General features: G+C 55.6%; 8 protein-coding genes across 8 annotated transcripts; 5 read left to right on the plus strand and 3 right to left on the minus strand.

Annotated features, from left to right (window-relative positions):
• Positions 1-47: 47 nt before the first annotated feature.
• Positions 48-774, minus strand: LTHEOB_9485 (Xylanase b; the record flags this gene model as incomplete). The annotated part of the gene is made up of 2 exons (XM_035519077.1): positions 48-447; positions 506-774. The coding sequence occupies 2 exons, from the start codon at positions 772-774 to the stop codon at positions 48-50; spliced, it is 669 nt and encodes a 222-aa protein (XP_035368712.1).
• A 2,470-nt stretch (positions 775-3,244) lies between these two features.
• LTHEOB_9486 (F-box domain cyclin-containing protein) lies at positions 3,245-4,777 on the plus strand (the record flags this gene model as incomplete). The annotated part of the gene is made up of 1 exon (XM_035519078.1): positions 3,245-4,777. One exon carries the CDS (start codon positions 3,245-3,247, stop codon positions 4,775-4,777), a length of 1,533 nt encoding a protein of 510 aa, XP_035368713.1.
• Positions 4,778-5,277: 500 nt separating this feature from the next.
• Positions 5,278-5,944, minus strand: LTHEOB_9487 (uncharacterized protein; the record flags this gene model as incomplete). The annotated part of the gene is made up of 4 exons (XM_035519079.1): positions 5,278-5,322; positions 5,403-5,584; positions 5,677-5,728; positions 5,795-5,944. 4 exons carry the CDS (start codon positions 5,942-5,944, stop codon positions 5,278-5,280), a joined length of 429 nt encoding a protein of 142 aa, XP_035368714.1.
• A 580-nt stretch (positions 5,945-6,524) lies between these two features.
• On the plus strand, positions 6,525-8,739 carry LTHEOB_9488 (Zinc finger DHHC-type palmitoyltransferase protein; the record flags this gene model as incomplete). Its single annotated transcript, XM_035519080.1, has 3 exons — positions 6,525-7,642; positions 7,700-7,808; positions 7,858-8,739. 3 exons carry the CDS (start codon positions 6,525-6,527, stop codon positions 8,737-8,739), a joined length of 2,109 nt encoding a protein of 702 aa, XP_035368715.1.
• A 1,831-nt stretch (positions 8,740-10,570) lies between these two features.
• LTHEOB_9489 (Heterogeneous nuclear ribonucleoprotein r) lies at positions 10,571-11,784 on the plus strand (the record flags this gene model as incomplete). Its single annotated transcript, XM_035519081.1, has 2 exons — positions 10,571-11,176; positions 11,230-11,784. 2 exons carry the CDS (start codon positions 10,571-10,573, stop codon positions 11,782-11,784), a joined length of 1,161 nt encoding a protein of 386 aa, XP_035368716.1.
• A 1,024-nt stretch (positions 11,785-12,808) lies between these two features.
• LTHEOB_9490 (Hemolysin-iii channel protein) lies at positions 12,809-13,520 on the plus strand (the record flags this gene model as incomplete). Its single annotated transcript, XM_035519083.1, has 3 exons — positions 12,809-12,952; positions 13,006-13,264; positions 13,498-13,520. 3 exons carry the CDS (start codon positions 12,809-12,811, stop codon positions 13,518-13,520), a joined length of 426 nt encoding a protein of 141 aa, XP_035368717.1.
• Positions 13,521-13,666: 146 nt separating this feature from the next.
• On the minus strand, positions 13,667-14,023 carry LTHEOB_9491 (uncharacterized protein; the record flags this gene model as incomplete). The annotated part of the gene is made up of 1 exon (XM_035519084.1): positions 13,667-14,023. The coding sequence occupies one exon, from the start codon at positions 14,021-14,023 to the stop codon at positions 13,667-13,669; it is 357 nt and encodes a 118-aa protein (XP_035368718.1).
• A 762-nt stretch (positions 14,024-14,785) lies between these two features.
• LTHEOB_9492 (Copper chaperone sco1) lies at positions 14,786-15,531 on the plus strand (the record flags this gene model as incomplete). The annotated part of the gene is made up of 3 exons (XM_035519085.1): positions 14,786-14,986; positions 15,047-15,365; positions 15,419-15,531. 3 exons carry the CDS (start codon positions 14,786-14,788, stop codon positions 15,529-15,531), a joined length of 633 nt encoding a protein of 210 aa, XP_035368719.1.
• Positions 15,532-16,669: the final 1,138 nt, after the last annotated feature.

The following is a 16,669-nucleotide window of genomic DNA, read 5'->3' on the forward strand; positions in this document are numbered from 1 at the left end:
TGATGCGGCCAGGTATGGTGGAGTCCGCCCTACAAAAGGAAAGGCATTTAGGAGACGGTGATGCTGGAGGAACCGGAGCTGTGGTAGCCCTCGGTGGCGACAATCTGGTAGTTGTGGGTGCCGAGCTTGAGGCCGAGCTTGGCCCAGGCGTCAAAGTGGTTCTTGGTGGTGACGGTGCCGCTGCTGCGGTGGTTACGGCGGATGGACCAGTACTGAGTGAAGGTGGCGGTGCCCTGGATCGAAGGAGCGTTGGTGCGGGTCGAGGTGTAGATGTCGTAGACGCTGCCGTCCGAGGTGACGGTGCCCTTCTTGGTGCCCTCGGAGCCCGGGTTGTAGTCGCCGTACGACTCGACGATGTAGTACTCGATCAGAGGGCTGGTGGTCCAGCCGTAGACGGAGAGGTAGCCGTTGCCGTTGGGGTTGAAGCTACCCGAGAACTTGATGTTCCTGAGGAGCGGGTAAATCAGCTTGCTGTACATCAATTAGATAGTAATGGCGAACTTACCTGGCACTGCCAGTGCTCCAACCCTTGCCGCCGACAAAGTTTCCATTGCCGCCGGACCACTGGACGCTGTACTTGCCAGCAGCGCCGTTGGTGTAGGTGACGGCACCGCCACCGTCGGTCCAGAAAGAGTAGTAGTAGCCGTTGTTGGTGCCGGTCTGGCTGGAAGTGAGAGACTGCCTGGCAATCAACTCGCCGGCCTCAGCGGCGGGAGCAGAGAAGACGCCGGCGACGGCGGAAAGGCCAAGGAAGAGAGAGCGGAAGGACACCATGATGTCAACGAGAGTAATTGTTTTGCGTGCTGGACTGGTGTTTCCCCGGCGGCGGGAGGAACCGTCTTTATAGCCAATTGCCGGTGTTGCGCAAAGATAGGAGGGGCGGCATTGTGACGCTCAGGCAGCCCGAGGTGTTTCAAACAAGCCAGCGTTTCCAAACCACGGGGGGCTTCCAGACCTGACCATAACGGGGTTCTCTATAGAATCTGCCCGCGGCTAAACGAAGCTTGGCGGTCTCCCGAACAGCTCTAGCCACTAGGAGAAGTGGAGAAGGCTGTTTGCAAAGCCGGATGTGGTCGCGATTAATTAACCTCAGGCCTCGTTCCGTAACGTGCATCGTCTTAACCGAGCTGGCCCGTCCGCCTTTGTGGATGCCTTTTTGTTTCGGGCATTCGGCTGTCGCCAGGCTCACACCGCATGAAGCCGACTCTCCTGGCTGTCATGCCGTATCTGGTGTGAGCTGGGAGCATCCAACACCCGCCGTGGGTGCGGTCACCTGTCTGCTCCTTACAGCCATGCACCTGGAGCAAATTTATCGACTGTTTTCGCGCGTCCTTAACCGAGCATAGCTTCGCGCTGGATCATACAATCAACATGATGCTAGGAATTGCTAGCCGTGCACCGCGTATACCGTAAACCGTATACCGACGTGGTACATGAAGGAGGGGACGAGAAGTAAAGCTTAGGCTAAGCTTTCCAAGCCGTCAGCCATCCTGCAATCCTGGCCATTTAGCCGCTTGATTGGCGATTCGCTCCTCGAACATGGCTAGAGGATCTCCAGGGCACTGCTGGCTTACATTGGAGTACATACCCCGCAAACCATCCTACACTCTGTGATCGCACTAGTTCCAGACCCAGGGAGGGAGAAAAGGTTATACCTTGTGGAACACTCAGCCGCATGGCGGCTAAATTATCCTCTGTGCTGTACAATACGAAGGCCTCTTACTTGACCAGGCGTAGAACAGTCGAAAAGAGAGTAGACCAGCAGCGAGTAGGCGGGCTGGCAAGGCCAGGGTGGCTATGTCAACGGAGTGAGATTCGAATCACGGCATGCCCACAGTGTGAGTCTGTTGCCGTCTTCAAAGTGCGGGTCAAACAATTGTGGCGTGTACACGGCATTTTGACACACAATAGCAGGCCCTCTATTCCCGGCATTGACCCCAAGAAAAGAGCAAACAGTAACGTACTTTGGCTGGTCGTATGCCTGCAGCTTCCTCCAAATGGACCCACAGTCGACAACCCATTTAGCTTCGAGCACGCCATCTGGCGAGAGATGCTCATGCGTACGCGAGTTTAAGCGGTGACCGGTGCTGCAGAAGGGAGCCGACACCTCGTTCGGCAGCATCGTGTCAGAGGGGCGAAATGTGCGCAATGCGCCATCTGAACTATCGACGGCGATATCGCTGTTGTGAGCATGAGGCGTCCGACTGAGCCGACCGCCGGCGGCGGCTGCCGGAAAAGGGATGGAAGTGAATGAGAAGTTGAAGGGAGAAGGGAGCGGGCTAGAACGTTTCATGTTCTGTAGCCGGCCAGTGACGTAAGCGACGCGCCTGACTTGAAGGGGCATCGATCCAGACTTTATTCGGAGGTTGCCGGCCACTTCTGCAAGACGGACCTCGAGCAATGTGATATTAGCAAAAGCCCGATTTGGAAATATTCTATTCTATTGTAGCCGCGCTCTCAAAATGTGACCTAAATTCCTTGTTTCTTTCATGCCTTACCCTGGTGGTCTTGGTGCGCAAGTTGACGTGCCGCTAAAGCTCTTATGCTCATAATACAATATCCTAGCTGCAAGTCGACCAGTCCAACAAATCTGAAGGAAGTCACTGTCCTCTGTTATGGCATTCAAGTACTCTCAATGTGTGGGAACACTTCCAGCTCACTCCTAGCGCTCTGAAAAAGACAATGTACTTGTACATCCAAACATCGCGGAGCTGAATGCATCTTTGGGACTTGCTGCTTTTCTGACCATGGGTGTTGACTAGCTAACGATTCTAATGAGCGATTGGGTCGATTTCATGATATTTGACTCTCTTCCGTTTGTGAGTTTCTACCCCGTTTCTCGTCTGCTAGCAGCGCATGTATGCATTCTACTATTCCATGGATCATCCTGCACACATTTTCGGATCCAGAGTGATAAGACGCGGAAGCGGGTGCCCATGGCATGTATTGTGTTACCATTGCGGGCAAAGACACACTGATCGTGCTGGCCGGTGAAAGTGAAAGTGAGTAAAAGTGAAAGTGAATGACCATTGTGGATTTCCTAATGCGGTTAGTCCCATCCGAGTTTCCATTGTCGCCCGGCTAGCTGACTGCCTTGGAGCACCGCCTATTTCTTCGCCCGCACCTTGGACCTTTCGCTCTTCATCCGCACCTCTTCCTCTCCTCTGCTCTTGCAACCCAGACATTCTCAAGCTTCTCTAAGATTCCTCCCGCTCGCCGAAGCTTTGCGACATCGCTTTCGAACATGTCTGCCAGCATCTCTCCCGGCAACAGCCACAAGTACGATACGACCGCTCCGACCATTGGACTGCCCCGCAAGCTCCACATGGCCAAAGAGGTCCCCAAGATCCGCGCTCGCCGCGAGGAGCAGCGTGTCGCTCGCACGCATACTGCCGGCATCGAGAAGCTCCCCCCCGAGCTCATGCTCATGGTTCTGAAGGACCTTGACTACGACGACATCATCAACCTCCGTAGCACATCGCACTCGATGCAGGCGATGACCTGGCCCCACGCCTCCAAGAACTACTTTACCACCATCCGCGTCCCCCTAAGCCACGAGGGTCACGACCGCATCGCCATGTTCGTTGCCGAGAGAGCCGACTTTAGGGACAGCTTTACCAAGCTCGTTCTTGAGGCCGGTGTCCACATCCCCTCCGATGCCGACCACCCGCCTCTGACCAAGAAGGAACGCCGCAAGCTTGCGAAGTATGCAAAGAAGGCGGAGAAGGCCATCCAAGTCAGGAAGAAGCAGCTTGCGCTGGCTGCTGAGAGGCAGGCGCAGCGTCACGAGGCTGCTGGTACGATGCCGGACGCCGACTACACCCCTCCTCCTGTTGTCCTCGACCCGGATTACATCAAGCCGCGCAAGTGGAACCGCGGCCAGAGTCTGCCGACGGCCTCCCAGAAGAACGCCGACACCCACAAGGGCAGGCTGTACGGAGCCCGTGTCATCCGCAAGTGCCTGGAGCTGCTTCCCTCCATCACCGACATCACCATCTACCACAACGTCGAGGGCATCAAGCAGCGCGAGCGCCCCATGTGGGTCAACGACCACTGCACCGCGTCCGCTGAGGCTGAGGCCCTGCTCGTCGCCCTGGCCGACCACCCGATGCCCAAACTCAAGCGCCTGCACCTGGCCAGCAGCCACTTCGACCGCAACTGGAACGAGGGCCTCATCATGCTGGCCAACCTCGACAACATCCCGAACAGCAAGCTCGCCGCGCTGGCTCCAACCCTCGCCAACCTCGAGGCCTTTGGCCTCTCCATCAACACCAACACCCTCGACGACGTCAGCGACGCCGCGTACGGCACCGTCTCCCAGCTCTTGCGCATGATGCCCAACCTCACGTCGCTCGATGTGGCCGTGTCCAAGCGCAGCAGGAAGGTTTATCCCACCGAGATCTTCCGCAACATCGTCCAGAACGTCCCGTGCCTCCACAAGCTCGAAAACCTCACCATCCACGAGTGGCCGCTCGAGCAGCCGGCCTTCAAGGCCTTCATCGCCAAGCACCGCAAGACGCTGGAGACCCTGAGCCTCGACCGCAACCGCCTCTACCACTCGTTCACGCCTGGCGCAGAGAACAAGTCAAATGCGGGTAACTGGCCCGTGCTTGTTGAAGAGATGAAGGACAACACCATGTTGTGTGTCCAGGAGAAGATGACGCTGGAGCACAACGATCCCTCGCTCATGAGGAAGCTGTTCCTACGCAAGATGACGGAAGAGGAGAAGAAGAAGAAGGGAGAGGCCACGGAAGACACTGACACGATGGACGTCTGAGCGGACCATCTGGTGCATTTTGAGGGATCGTGCTTTTGGGGCCAAATGGAGGGAATCATAGACCAAAAAATGGGCGTTTTGGGAAATCTGTAAACTGGGGCATACAAAGTTGAAAAGCACGACTTCAACGGTTGATAGTGAAAATCCAATAGACTATTTTCTCCCTGTTCGTATTCGTCATCGTCTTGAAAGGTTATTAACCCGCTTATTCCATGCTGAGTGCTGTACTCAGGATTTGCTAAATTTTCAGTCTGTAGAAATTGGTCCAAAATGAATCCATAAGACTGGGCAGTTTTGGATTTGACGTGTCGCTCAGGGAGACGACTGCATGGGTATAGATCCGGTTCGAAGGGCAAAACACGGATGAATTGTACAAATCAGCAGCAGTCTTCGGTCTTATTCTACCGCAAGGGAATCAAAAGTCTGTACAAGGGTAACAGTGTTCTCACGTCTCAGCCAAACCTCTATTTCCCGGTCTACCCCTGGGGTGTAATGCTGATCTAATAGCCATCCTTGCCGTACTTGTTCCACTTCTCGTGAAGCTCCTGTAGATGGCTGTCAGCCCTGCCGTTCTCGTTCCGTTTGTCCGGGGGCAGTTGTCAACGGCGTCCAGCACTGTCCTTACCTTAGGGAGGTTGACGTTGGGGATGATGACGGTGTTCAGAGCCGAGGGAGCGTCGCGAGGAGCCTGGCTGGAGTCACCGCCAGGGTAGTACTGGTACTTGCCGTCGCTGCCAGTGTTCCAGGGCTCGGTGCCAGGGACCTTGGGGACGGACTTCTCCGAGGTAGAAGTGGTGGGAGAGCGAGCTATGAAGGCAGTCGTGCATCAGAAGTGGTTGTTCGAGGGATTCATGACGCCATTGGCAGTTGCGCCGCAGAGCCGAGGGGCTGTAGCTTACAGAAGTACCAGCCGGCAAGACCGAAGGCACCGGCCATGACGGTCCAGAGAACCTGTGGGGCGGCATCGAATCAGCATCAGGGCACGCGCATGGGCGCAATTGGAGCAGGCAGGCGCACGTAGAGCTCGGGATCCTTCTTGCCGGCCTGCTTGAGGGCGTCCTTGCTGGCCTGCTTCTCAGCAACTGCCTCGGCGCGGAGCGGGGCAACGGCCTGGAAGCGGAGGGGGCGCGTAGCGCGGAAAGCAGCGCGGCCGATGATGGCGGACATGGTCGATGGGTGAAGCTTGCGGAGTGTGGAGGGAGATGCGGATGAAGTCAGACCACTGCGCAGCTACATTATTGCGGGCGTCTTGATAGGTCTGGTCACGTGTCGCGGAGCGGAACAAGGCGACGGCCGCGGCGGGCTGATGTCAGGGCGCGCCCGAGTCGCATATGGCAGCGGGCGGCGGCGCTAGCGCGCTGGATGCGGCAGGCCGGCAGGAAAAGGCCAGGCGATCTGCAGGGCGGCGCTCCTGATTGGTCCAAGGCCACTCCTGATGGCACATAGGCCAACGATTCTCAGGCCAACTCCTTCTTTCCTCTTGCGCGCCGTGTCTCTGCCAGACGGCCTCACGACGACGCCTGCCATGCCGCTCTGACGCTTCCCCAGCACCCACGCTCTCTCTCCGCACGAGCCCTCGCCTCGAGATCCGCCTCGCTAGCCCTGTCGGCGCCGAGCCCTCCGACTTCCGAGCCCTCCGCGCGCCTCTTGGCCGGGTCATGCATTCGTGCCCACGCTCTCTACCTCTCCCAACGTGCTGCACCATCACCCCCCGCCGCCACCCCGAAGGCACGCTTGACGCGCCGCAATGACCACTCCCACCAGCCCTCCGCGCTCCTCGACCCCCAGCAGCTCCTTCCCGTCTCCTCTCGATGTGCCCACTGGCACCCATGGCGCCCCCAGCGTCATCTCCTCGCGCATGACCGACATAGCCTCTGAGGATGGCGACCCGCAAGAACTCCCACAGGATCCACAAATGCGACGCGCCTCCCGCGTCTCTGGCATCACTGGCCCACCTGGCGAGTCTGGACTACCGCCGTCGCGGCCTTCGTCTGTGTCGACAACAGGCAATCGTCGGACATGGTCGCGAGCCCCGCCCTCGCGCGGCAATGCTGGACAAAATGCAGGCCCAGGCAGCACCAACGGCGGCGCCAACCGTCCACCTACATCCACGTCGCAAAGCAAGTCGCACGTCGCCGGAATCCAGCAATCGGCCTTCTTCCGGCCCATGAGCGCGCAAAGGCTCCAAGGACAACGAGGCCAGCGGCCAGGATCCATCATGGGACGCAACTCGATTTCGCACGATGGACAGAGTGAACTAGGTTTCAGCTCCTACCGCAACAGTATCACTTCGGTGCCCAGCCAAGCCCACAGCAACACTCAGGATCAAGAAGGACGACCTCCCCCATCTCCTGCCACCGAGTTTAGCGAACGCGAGTACATGCCCGACCGCACGACGGCAAACACCACGCCCACTGTTCCTGATACGGTTCGTAGCCACGGCGAAAGCATAACTCCTCTGCAGCAGCCGCCAAGGACCGAGGCGCCTTCGCATCTGGATTTGTCTCGCGTAAATAAGTCCGGTGCTCTGGTCCCTCCCGAAAAGAAATCACCGCGGTCTTTTCGGTCTAGCTTCATGCTCCCCAGCCGCAGCCACAACTCCGGCTCCGTTCGCCCACAAGGCCAAGGCCATGAGAAGTTGTCTTCAACTGCGTCATCGCCAAGACTACACCCCCAGGACGCTGCCACGGACATCACCAAGACCGAAATTCGGAGGGAGATGAGCATGGGGAAGAACTATGAGTATTTCACCGGAAATACCGTTTTCTGCTGGGGCGGTAGACTGCAAAATACCAGGGATCGGCCTATCAGCATTGGAACTGCTTTACTCGTTGCTGTTCCTGCAATTCTTTTTCTCATTTTCTCGTAAGGCTAAACCGGTTTTGAAATGACCCGAGCGTCGACGCTGACCAAAGCTTCCAGGGCACCATGGTTATGGCTTCACGTTTCACCAGCGATACCCATTCTGTTTGCGTACCTCTTTTTAGTTTGCGTTTCTTCCTTTTTCCATGCCTCCCTTTCCGACCCTGGTGTAAGTTTCATATTTCTTTTCATCCCTGGCACGACTAACCGGAGGTCAGATTCTCCCTCGTAATCTCCATCCGTTTCCGCCGCCAGATCCTTCGGAAGATCCGCTAGCCGTTGGGCCACCCACTACCGAATGGGTGATGGTCACTTCAGCCAGCTCTCAGACAGCCGCCATGGAGGTCCCAACAAAGTATTGCAAGTCATGCAATATCTGGCGCCCGCCCCGCGCACACCACTGCCGTGTCTGCGACAACTGCATTGAGACGCAAGATCACCATTGCGTGTGGCTGAACAACTGCGTCGGCCGCCGCAATTATCGGTACTTCTTCGTCTTCGTCAGCTCGTCGACTCTTCTGGGTGCCTTCCTATTTGCTGCTAGCTTGGGCCACCTCCTTGCCTGGATGGACGAAAAGCCAGGCCGGAGCTTTAGCGAAGCAATCTCTCACTGGCGCGTTCCTTTCGCCATGATGATCTACGGCATCCTCGTTACCTGGTATCCTGCCTCGCTTTGGGGCTATCACATTTTCCTGATTGCCCGTGGTGAGACGACACGCGAATATCTCAACTCTCACAAGTTCCTGAAGAAGGATCGCCACCGACCCTTTACGCAAACTTCTCTTTGGCAGAACTTTTCGGCAGTGTTGTTCCGTCCTCGTCCTCCGACGTACCTCACCTTCAAGCGCAAGTACGAGGAGGGTGACCAGCGATTCGGTGAGCGTCGCGGAAAGCGCACTACCCCGCTCAGCAAAGAGCAGCAAGGTGGTGTTGAGATGCAAGATGTTAGCGGCCGCGCGACGGCTACAGCCGAAGGTCCACCTGGCACCAGCGGTGCTGCAGTCCCAAGCTTCCAGGGCCCAAGCAGCAGGGCTCGAACGCCGCCCACGAACAATAATAGCACACCCAGAAGCCCCGCGGGCAGTGCTAGTCACGCTTGATTTGATATTATGTCGATGGAGTTGTGGTTTTGTCGAGCAAGCATTTCTCGAGGAACGAAACGTGCATAGCGTGCAGCAAGCGCCTTGTCCGCGCGCTCAAAGACTTTTGGATAGGGGAAGGGATGCTCGGATATCATCCGTTTCTTTCCGGACATTATCCTGATAATCCATTGATGGACGATGCCACCTATTCTCCAGTTCTAATCTCGATCTCTCCCTGAAATCCCCGGCTTTTGTCTTTAGTTTCTCCAAAGCCCTCGGTTCAATTGACCGAATCCTAATCACACACTAGTTTATCACCATCCTACCCTTTCACCCCTGCATAAACGCTGTCATACGTCATTACGCCCATCAGTACTTATAACGGCTCCCCTTTTCTGAACTGTACAAAAAAAGTTTCCCGTCTGCATACCGTCCCCGGTAGCTCCTGTAAATAGACGTTTTCTACTTCTCTGCTGCTCCTTCTGCCCATTTTTGCAAATGATCGATGAACGTTGTGTACTACACCTGTTTATTTTTGTTGCTCTTTACGCGCAAGTGCTCGTGGAAAGTGGTGGAGGGGTATTATTGGGTGCGGCTGAAGTAATTATGAGCATTGTGCAGTCAGGTTCGGCGAACGCATAGAATAGCGTGTCCAGTATGCTGGTATAACGGCGGTTGTTTCTGTTGTTCTGTTTTCAGACAGTTGATATCCCGCGTTTGGCATAGCATAGTCTAGTACAGTATTCAACAAACGGCGTGGCCAGCGATTGATTTGGTCTGTTCCACTTATCCTCATTGGTACGCGAAGCAAGGTTGAAACCCCAATGGAAATTTCCACGTAGACCTGTTCTGCATGCCAGTTGGCGACCAGTTGTGGTAGGTTTCCAAGGCGTAGTAGGTGGTGAGACTCAGGTAGGACGAAACGCTCTCTAAACAAATCGCGTTCCCCATGCGTCACAACATGCGACTGAAGGAAGAAAGTAGCGCAAGATGAATCGCCAAGATCTGTCGTGTCTTGCTCCGCGAATGAATCTCGCAGAACCACAAATTTGGTCGACGAATCCCGCGATCACAACGAAGGCGATTCATCCTATGCCGGACAACTCATCGGAGGCTGTGACGCATAGACACGACATCAAAGCCACAGCAAGGTGAGAGTGACGTGTTCAAACATTGCAGATGACACCTCACAGGTCATTCACAGAAACTTTGTTGAATTTCCAGACTCTCCCGCTACAAAAGTGTCCGGTCAACCATCGGAAACTCATTGTTAATCAGATTAAATGGAGATTCAGTGGGAGAATCTTTCAATGATATGACAAGTCTTGAGCTCCGTACTCTGCAGTTTACGGCTGAGCTAGGCCATACTAATGCTGACCACAGAGGTAAGGAGGCCGTAAATGGAAATGTTAAAGCTGCTATGAGAGCGTGTAAGTTGTTACTACTATCGAGATTGCAAAGAGATTTCGATTAGTGAGCGAGATAGACAAAATTCGAAAGAACCGTTGGTGTTGGTGACCATACGTCTTGATCTGACCAATGACATGATCAAGAGCCGGGGTCCGGCTCGGCATGCTTATCGGACCCTTGAATCACGACGGAGGCAGGTTGAGAAGGATACCATAGAACTAAGCTATAGCTTCCAAAGTCCTCAATCGTAAACTTTCTGTTCAACGCGAAACTATCACTTGCAAACACTTTGTTGTCGCCTAGTCCAGGTCGCGTTCGGGGCCCACAATCATCACTCCTTACCTCTCAACACGGCCCGCAGCTAATACCTCCGCCACGCCCACTTACCTCGACAGCAAACGCCGCCCTTCGTCCGACGCCCATCACTCCCCCCCAGGAAATGACCTCCCGCGCGCCGCCCATCGAGTCCCGGCGATGCCCTCCGCTGCCCATCGAGGTGTGGGTGCGCATCATCTCGTGCATCTCCAACAGCAACGTCATCCCGCACGTCTGGCTGTCGTGCCGGCGCGTCTCGCGTGCGGTGCGCGCCGCCACCGAAGAGGCGTTCTTGCACCGCCATCTCAAGCCGCGCACGCACATCCGCTTCCGCGACCTGGGCATGGTGCGCGACAGCGGCGGCTGGAAACACTACCTGGGCCTGACGCTCGAGTTCGACCGTCTGTCGGAGGACCGGACGCGCGCGATATTCAGTAATAAGAATGCTATAGAGGATGATGATGGTGATGGGGAGGAAGAGGAGGAGATTGAGAGGGCGCTCACGGCGCGGTGGCGCAGCGCGATGATGCTGTATCAGGGCAATGGAGACGGGTGCAGGAACGATTTGCCGCCGTACACGATTGCGGTGCGGCAGATTGTGAACGACACCGAGTTGCCTGGATTGGAGATAGACTACGGGAAGAGAGAGATGTCGTTTGATTGGCGGGCTATGTTTGATAGGTTGTTCGGAGAAGAGGCGTATGCTATGAAGCTGAATTCTCAGCTGAGGGTAAGTCTGGCCCGCCGGGACTTCCAGAAAGGGAGAGCTGATGCTTGGTCCAGGGCGATGCGGAGCAGTCTAAAGCTACCGAGGTACAGAAATCGATCAAAGCCGGCGCGACCGAACTCTTCCATGGCATCTCACAGATGATGCGGATAGTCGCAGAGCGAGAGAGACTAGCGTACCGCGACGCCCGCCGTCTCCGCATTCGTCGATGGTACAAGAAGCATGAAAACTACGAGCTCTCGCAAGATTATTTTGATCACGACTACCAGGAGAGACAAAAGCTAAAGGACCTGAGGGTGGCGCGGAAATACGACATTTACGATGCTGACAGTGAGGATGAAGGGTTTCAAGATGAGAACGAGGGAGAGGCATATGACCAGGGAATGGGCTTTTCCCGCTTCGACATTGGCGATCCCCACGATGAGGATGCTTTTGCGGATTGGGAGGAAGAGCAAGACGAGGAGCACGAGTTTGGCAATATGGACAATGCCTTCGAAGAATGGCTGCGCACTTCATTGCCTCCGACCAACATGAACGAACAGCTTCCGGATATCTCGGACTCGGAAGGTAGCTACGAGGACTCTACAGACGCCGAAGAGGCGCAGCACTAGACGAAGGTTTGTTTTGAATACATAGCAGAGCATGCCCGGTGGCATGAGAGGTGGGTCGGGAGCGATGTCGGGCCTGCAACATGTCCAAGCAGGGCGATCGCCGAACCATTACCGATTGCCGCATCCTCACCGAATTACCATGGGTTTTGTCGGTCCCAACAGATGCTAAAAAGGACTAGCTGATGCCTGTTCTCGGCTGATATGGGGCCCCGTAATCCTCACCCACAGTCGTGCTGTAGGCTCATGGAGTAGTAGAACCTGTGTTGCTTGCGAGCATCTTTAACTGCCTGACTTTGTTAAAGCTATAGTACATCCTTTTAGCCGACTGCGACCCCCCCTCTTTGTGAACTTCCGCAGGACACTCGGGGGATTGGTGGGTTTTCGCGCGATAGGATTTCGGATGGGAAAATGTTGGCCATGTCACGATCGGATCGGATCCCTTCTGGGTCTTACCCCACCTGCTGGATGCTGATATAAAATTCGCCACACATGGGCTTCTGCAGCTGTGTAAAAGCTTGTTGTTGCATCCTTACCGGCGTTTTGTACTGCTTTCCCATTTCACTTTGTCAGCGTTTTGCATTGCCTCGTCTCCCGCCCATCTACGGCCAAATCGTTGGATTTACCCCAGGTTCAGGTCGCAGCCATTCCAATGGAGGAGAAAGCAGGGGGCATTGGCAGCCATGCCCCAAGATCATTCGGACGCACCGAATCATCGACCACTCTGTTAAGCTACGAAGACGTTGCCCCGTGGCAACAAGATAACGAGTATATCTTGACATCTTATCGGCCACTGTCCCACTCGTACATTCGCTCCATACTCAGCATCCCTTCGCTGCACAACCAAACTGTCAACATCTGGACACACCTGCTTGGTCTTTTCTTCTTCGCCTGTCTCGCACACCACCTCTGGTCTACGCTTTCACCGCTTTACGCAACCGCAACGCACGAAGATGTTGTTGTATTCGCGTGCTTCTTCGCGGGATGCTTCTGTTGCTTAACTTGTTCGTCGGCCTACCACACTTTCATGAACCACTCGGAGCGCATCTACGAGCGGTGGCTTCTACTCGACTTCCTCGGCATCCTGTGCTTGATCGCTGGCAGCTGGGTGCCGGGCGTCTACTACGGGTTTTACTGCCAGCGGGCGGATGCCAAGTTCTATCTGACTCTGGTGAGCATTTCCCCGGATTCAGCGCGCCTGAGTGCTGATGATCGCATCTCTAGATTTTGGTCCTAGCCGCGGCGTCCGCCGTCGTCTGCCTGGTGCCCATGTGCCGCACGCCGGCGTGGAAGCCGTTCCGCACGTCCATGTTCCTGTCGCTGGGCGTGGCCGGCTTCTTCCCCATGGCACACGCCGCCCGGGCGTACGGCGTCGGACTGGCACACGCGCGTATGGGCTGGGGCTTCTTCATGCTCGAATTCGTCTTCTACGGCGCCGGCGTCGCCGTATACGCGACGAAGGTGCCCGAGAAGTGGGGTCCGGGTAAGTTTGATGTTTGGGGCTCGAGTCATCAGATCTTCCATGTGTTTGTGCTGCTGGGGGCCGGGTCGCATTTGTGGGGTGTGGTGAAGGCGTTTGCGTGGAATCATGGGGTTGGGATGGGATTGTGCCATTAAGATAGCTTTGTATCACAGCTAGAAGGAATAAGTGCGTGCTTGAGGGGGCAGGCATGACTAGACACGTGAAAAATAGATAGACAGGGAGCGTTTTAATAGGGGGTAGTGACGAGATGAAGTGAACACATATGAACATGCTGCATGGCACCTTTCGCGAGATACAGAACAATGGGGTATTCTGCGACGAAGCCTGTCTCTGACTGTAGCATTCCTGCTGTCTACACGAGAGGAAGGAAACACCGAAATGATTGACAACCAAAGGATAATCTTAGCCGCTCAAGATGCCTTCGGCAACAGCCCAGTCACCGGCCTTTTTCTGAACGTCCTCACTCTTCGCCTTGACGTCGGCGCTGAATTCGCTCGTGTCACCACCAGTCATCATGGTCAGCTTGCCGGTGGTGTCGTTGAAGAGGATGTTGGCAAACATGCTGCGCTGCATGACATCGGACTTGGCCTCGCGGTTGTTGGCGGAAGCTTCGAGCATGCGCAGAGTGTTGGTGACGAAGTCCCACATGAAGTAGATCTTGCCCTTGCGAGCCGCGTGCTGCCCTGCAAATTCGGGCTGGGCCTCGATGGCGCTGATGAGGGATTTGATGGAGGTCTTGAGGTCCTCGGTGGTAACCATGATTAATTGGGCGGTTGTTGATGGATGGGAGAAGTGTGAAAAATCGAAGGCGGGGTGTGATGCAGTTGCGTTCCAATCTCGGGGGGTTGGGTCGAGGAGTCGTCTGAAGACCGATCCGCGAGGAGTATTTAGACCAAATGGCAGCCTGCTAGAAGCAATTGGATACTGATCGAAGAGAATGTCCAATCTCCAGTTACACAAGACGCGCACGCATCATTTCTCGACGCGCGGGGCCCGCGCTCTCACGTGACATTTTACATGACTCGCACCTGCCGCCTTCCGACGGCATGCCGTAGTTTTGCCCGCACGACATCACCAGCCTAATCGCTGACATCTCCAGAGCTTTGGTCCTGTCTTGTCCTTCTTTCTCTCCGCGCCAAAGCGCAGCTCCCTCTGACAATGGCCTCATCCTGCGCTGCCAGGCCCAGTGCCTGGTCTGCCGCCCTTCGCACAGCTTCCCGCTCCGACACTGCCGCATCCGCCTCGGTCAGACGATCTTTCGCTGCGCCGCGCTCCCTCAATGCTTCATCGACACGGCCATATTCTAGCAGAAATGCTCGCTCAAGCTCGACAGCAGTCTGCGCAAGATCCACAGCCAATTTCCAATCTGCGTCGAAGCTCCAGGCCCGTCCTTTCTCGAGCACCCCGCGGAATTGCTATAAGACTGTCGAGGAAGCAAAGTCGCGGTATAAGCTTGGGGTCAGTCTGCTGCCAATGCTTGCAGGAACGCATTGGAACTGACATCTCAAGTAGCCCTTCTCTATGACTTCGGCCGTCCTCTTCTTCACTGCTGGCGCTGGTCTAATTGTCTATTTCCGCTACGAGAAGGAGCGTGTACAGCGCCAGCGCATTGCCGAGCAAACAAAAGGTGTTGGCCGTCCCAAGGTTGGCGGAGAGTTTTCCCTCGTCGATCAGAACGGCAACACGTTCACCAACGAAGATATGAAAGGGAAATATGCTCTGGTGCGTTTATTTGCTCTGTCGTGAATCCATCGGAGCAAGTTTGACGGAATATGCTTGCAGGTCTACTTTGGCTTCACACACTGCCCTGATATCTGCCCCGAGGAGCTGGACAAGATGGCGGAAATGATCGACGAGGTCAAGAAGGTTGCCGGCAACACTCTACGCCCTGTCTTCATTACTTGCGACCCCGCGCGCGACACGCCTGCTGTCATGAAGGCGTACCTTAAAGAATTCCATCCCGACATCATTGGCTTGACGGGCACGTGGGATGACATCAAGGGCATCTGCAAGAAATACAGAGTCTACTTCTCGACGCCACCGGACGTCAAGCCTGGCCAGGATTACCTCGTGGATCACAGCATTTATTTTTACCTGATGGGTGAGTGTCCTCGCGAATCAATTGCAAAGGAGCAATCCGCTGACGACATGCAGACCCTGAAGGCGACTTTGTGGAGGCGTTGGGCAGGAACGAGCCTGCGCCACGGGCTGCTAAGATTATCATCAATCACATCGGCGACTGGCGCGGCAAGTTGGATCGTGATTGAAGATCCGAATTTCACATGGTGACTGGACTCTCTGCTCATATGTTTGGCTGCAGTTCTGTAGATGCTGGCTGATGTACTACCACTGTAAGAAATAGACGACGCAAGCTTATCGAAGGAATGCATCACTTCTGGTGCCACAAAGCGGATCCATAGGGCTGAAATACCATGATGCAGCGTGGGAGGCATGCAAGCTGCACTCGGATAAGAAGAGAAAAGCGAGATGTGTATCTTGGAGGATGACCCTTGCATCCCGAAGCTTCTGGCCCAGAGCCGGGCTATCGGTTTCTGTTACGCCAGGGTGGTCGTTACTTGGCAATGCTTCGCGGGGGCGAAGAACGCGGTGGGATGAAGTCGCTTCTAGCTTTTTCCAACGCGGGGGCGGAGCACGGATGCTTTGCTGCACGCCCTCGTTCTCAAATGTTCCTAATGCGGTAACAGTAGATGGCTCTGTGGGGTCTCGTGCCGGGACATCGGCAGATCTCGCATCGCTATCGCTCCACGACATGCAGCAGTCCGTTACTATCATTGCAAGGATCGCAATCCGTCGGGGATACGTATTGAAAATGCCAGTGCAAGAAAGGGTGCGTATCAGTTGCGCGTTGCAAAAGACTCTTCTAGCTCACGGAGATGCTCGGCTACGAGTAGCCAGACGCCGGTAGGAAAAAAAAAGCTTTTGCGTTACCGAGTCAAGTGACTCTTTTTTTGGCCGGCGTCCCTGCGCTCTCGAACGACTGAGTTACGAGGCGGCACACTCCGAGGTCGACTTGGTCGCTTCCACCGTCTCAAATCAGCCACCACGATGGTGTCTGGACCGCTAATAAGCGGGCGCTATATCGCGAAGCAACGGTGCCCAGGCGAAGGGAAAAAGAGTACGGCGAGTACGGCGACCTGCCTGATCGAGTCACGTTGGAGCCGATAAGTCGCAGCAAGGCCGCCAAATGATTGGCTGGGCCCCGGCTCAGTTACGGCGCAGATGGCAGAAAACGGACTACCTCTGCGCTATCACACACACGTATTCAATTCCACTGACACAGCGATAAGTAGCCTTCGCGGCTCAGGCCACAAGCCGTACGCCGCCTCGCTTGCGCCGAAGCTTGTGCGCCCGTCGCATTGGCGCTTGGTGTTGCTGTGGCGGCAC

Source organism: Lasiodiplodia theobromae (genome assembly GCF_012971845.1).
Source record: "Lasiodiplodia theobromae strain AM2As chromosome Unknown scaffold_32, whole genome shotgun sequence".
In the NCBI taxonomy this organism is placed as follows: Eukaryota; Fungi; Ascomycota; class Dothideomycetes; order Botryosphaeriales; family Botryosphaeriaceae; genus Lasiodiplodia; species Lasiodiplodia theobromae.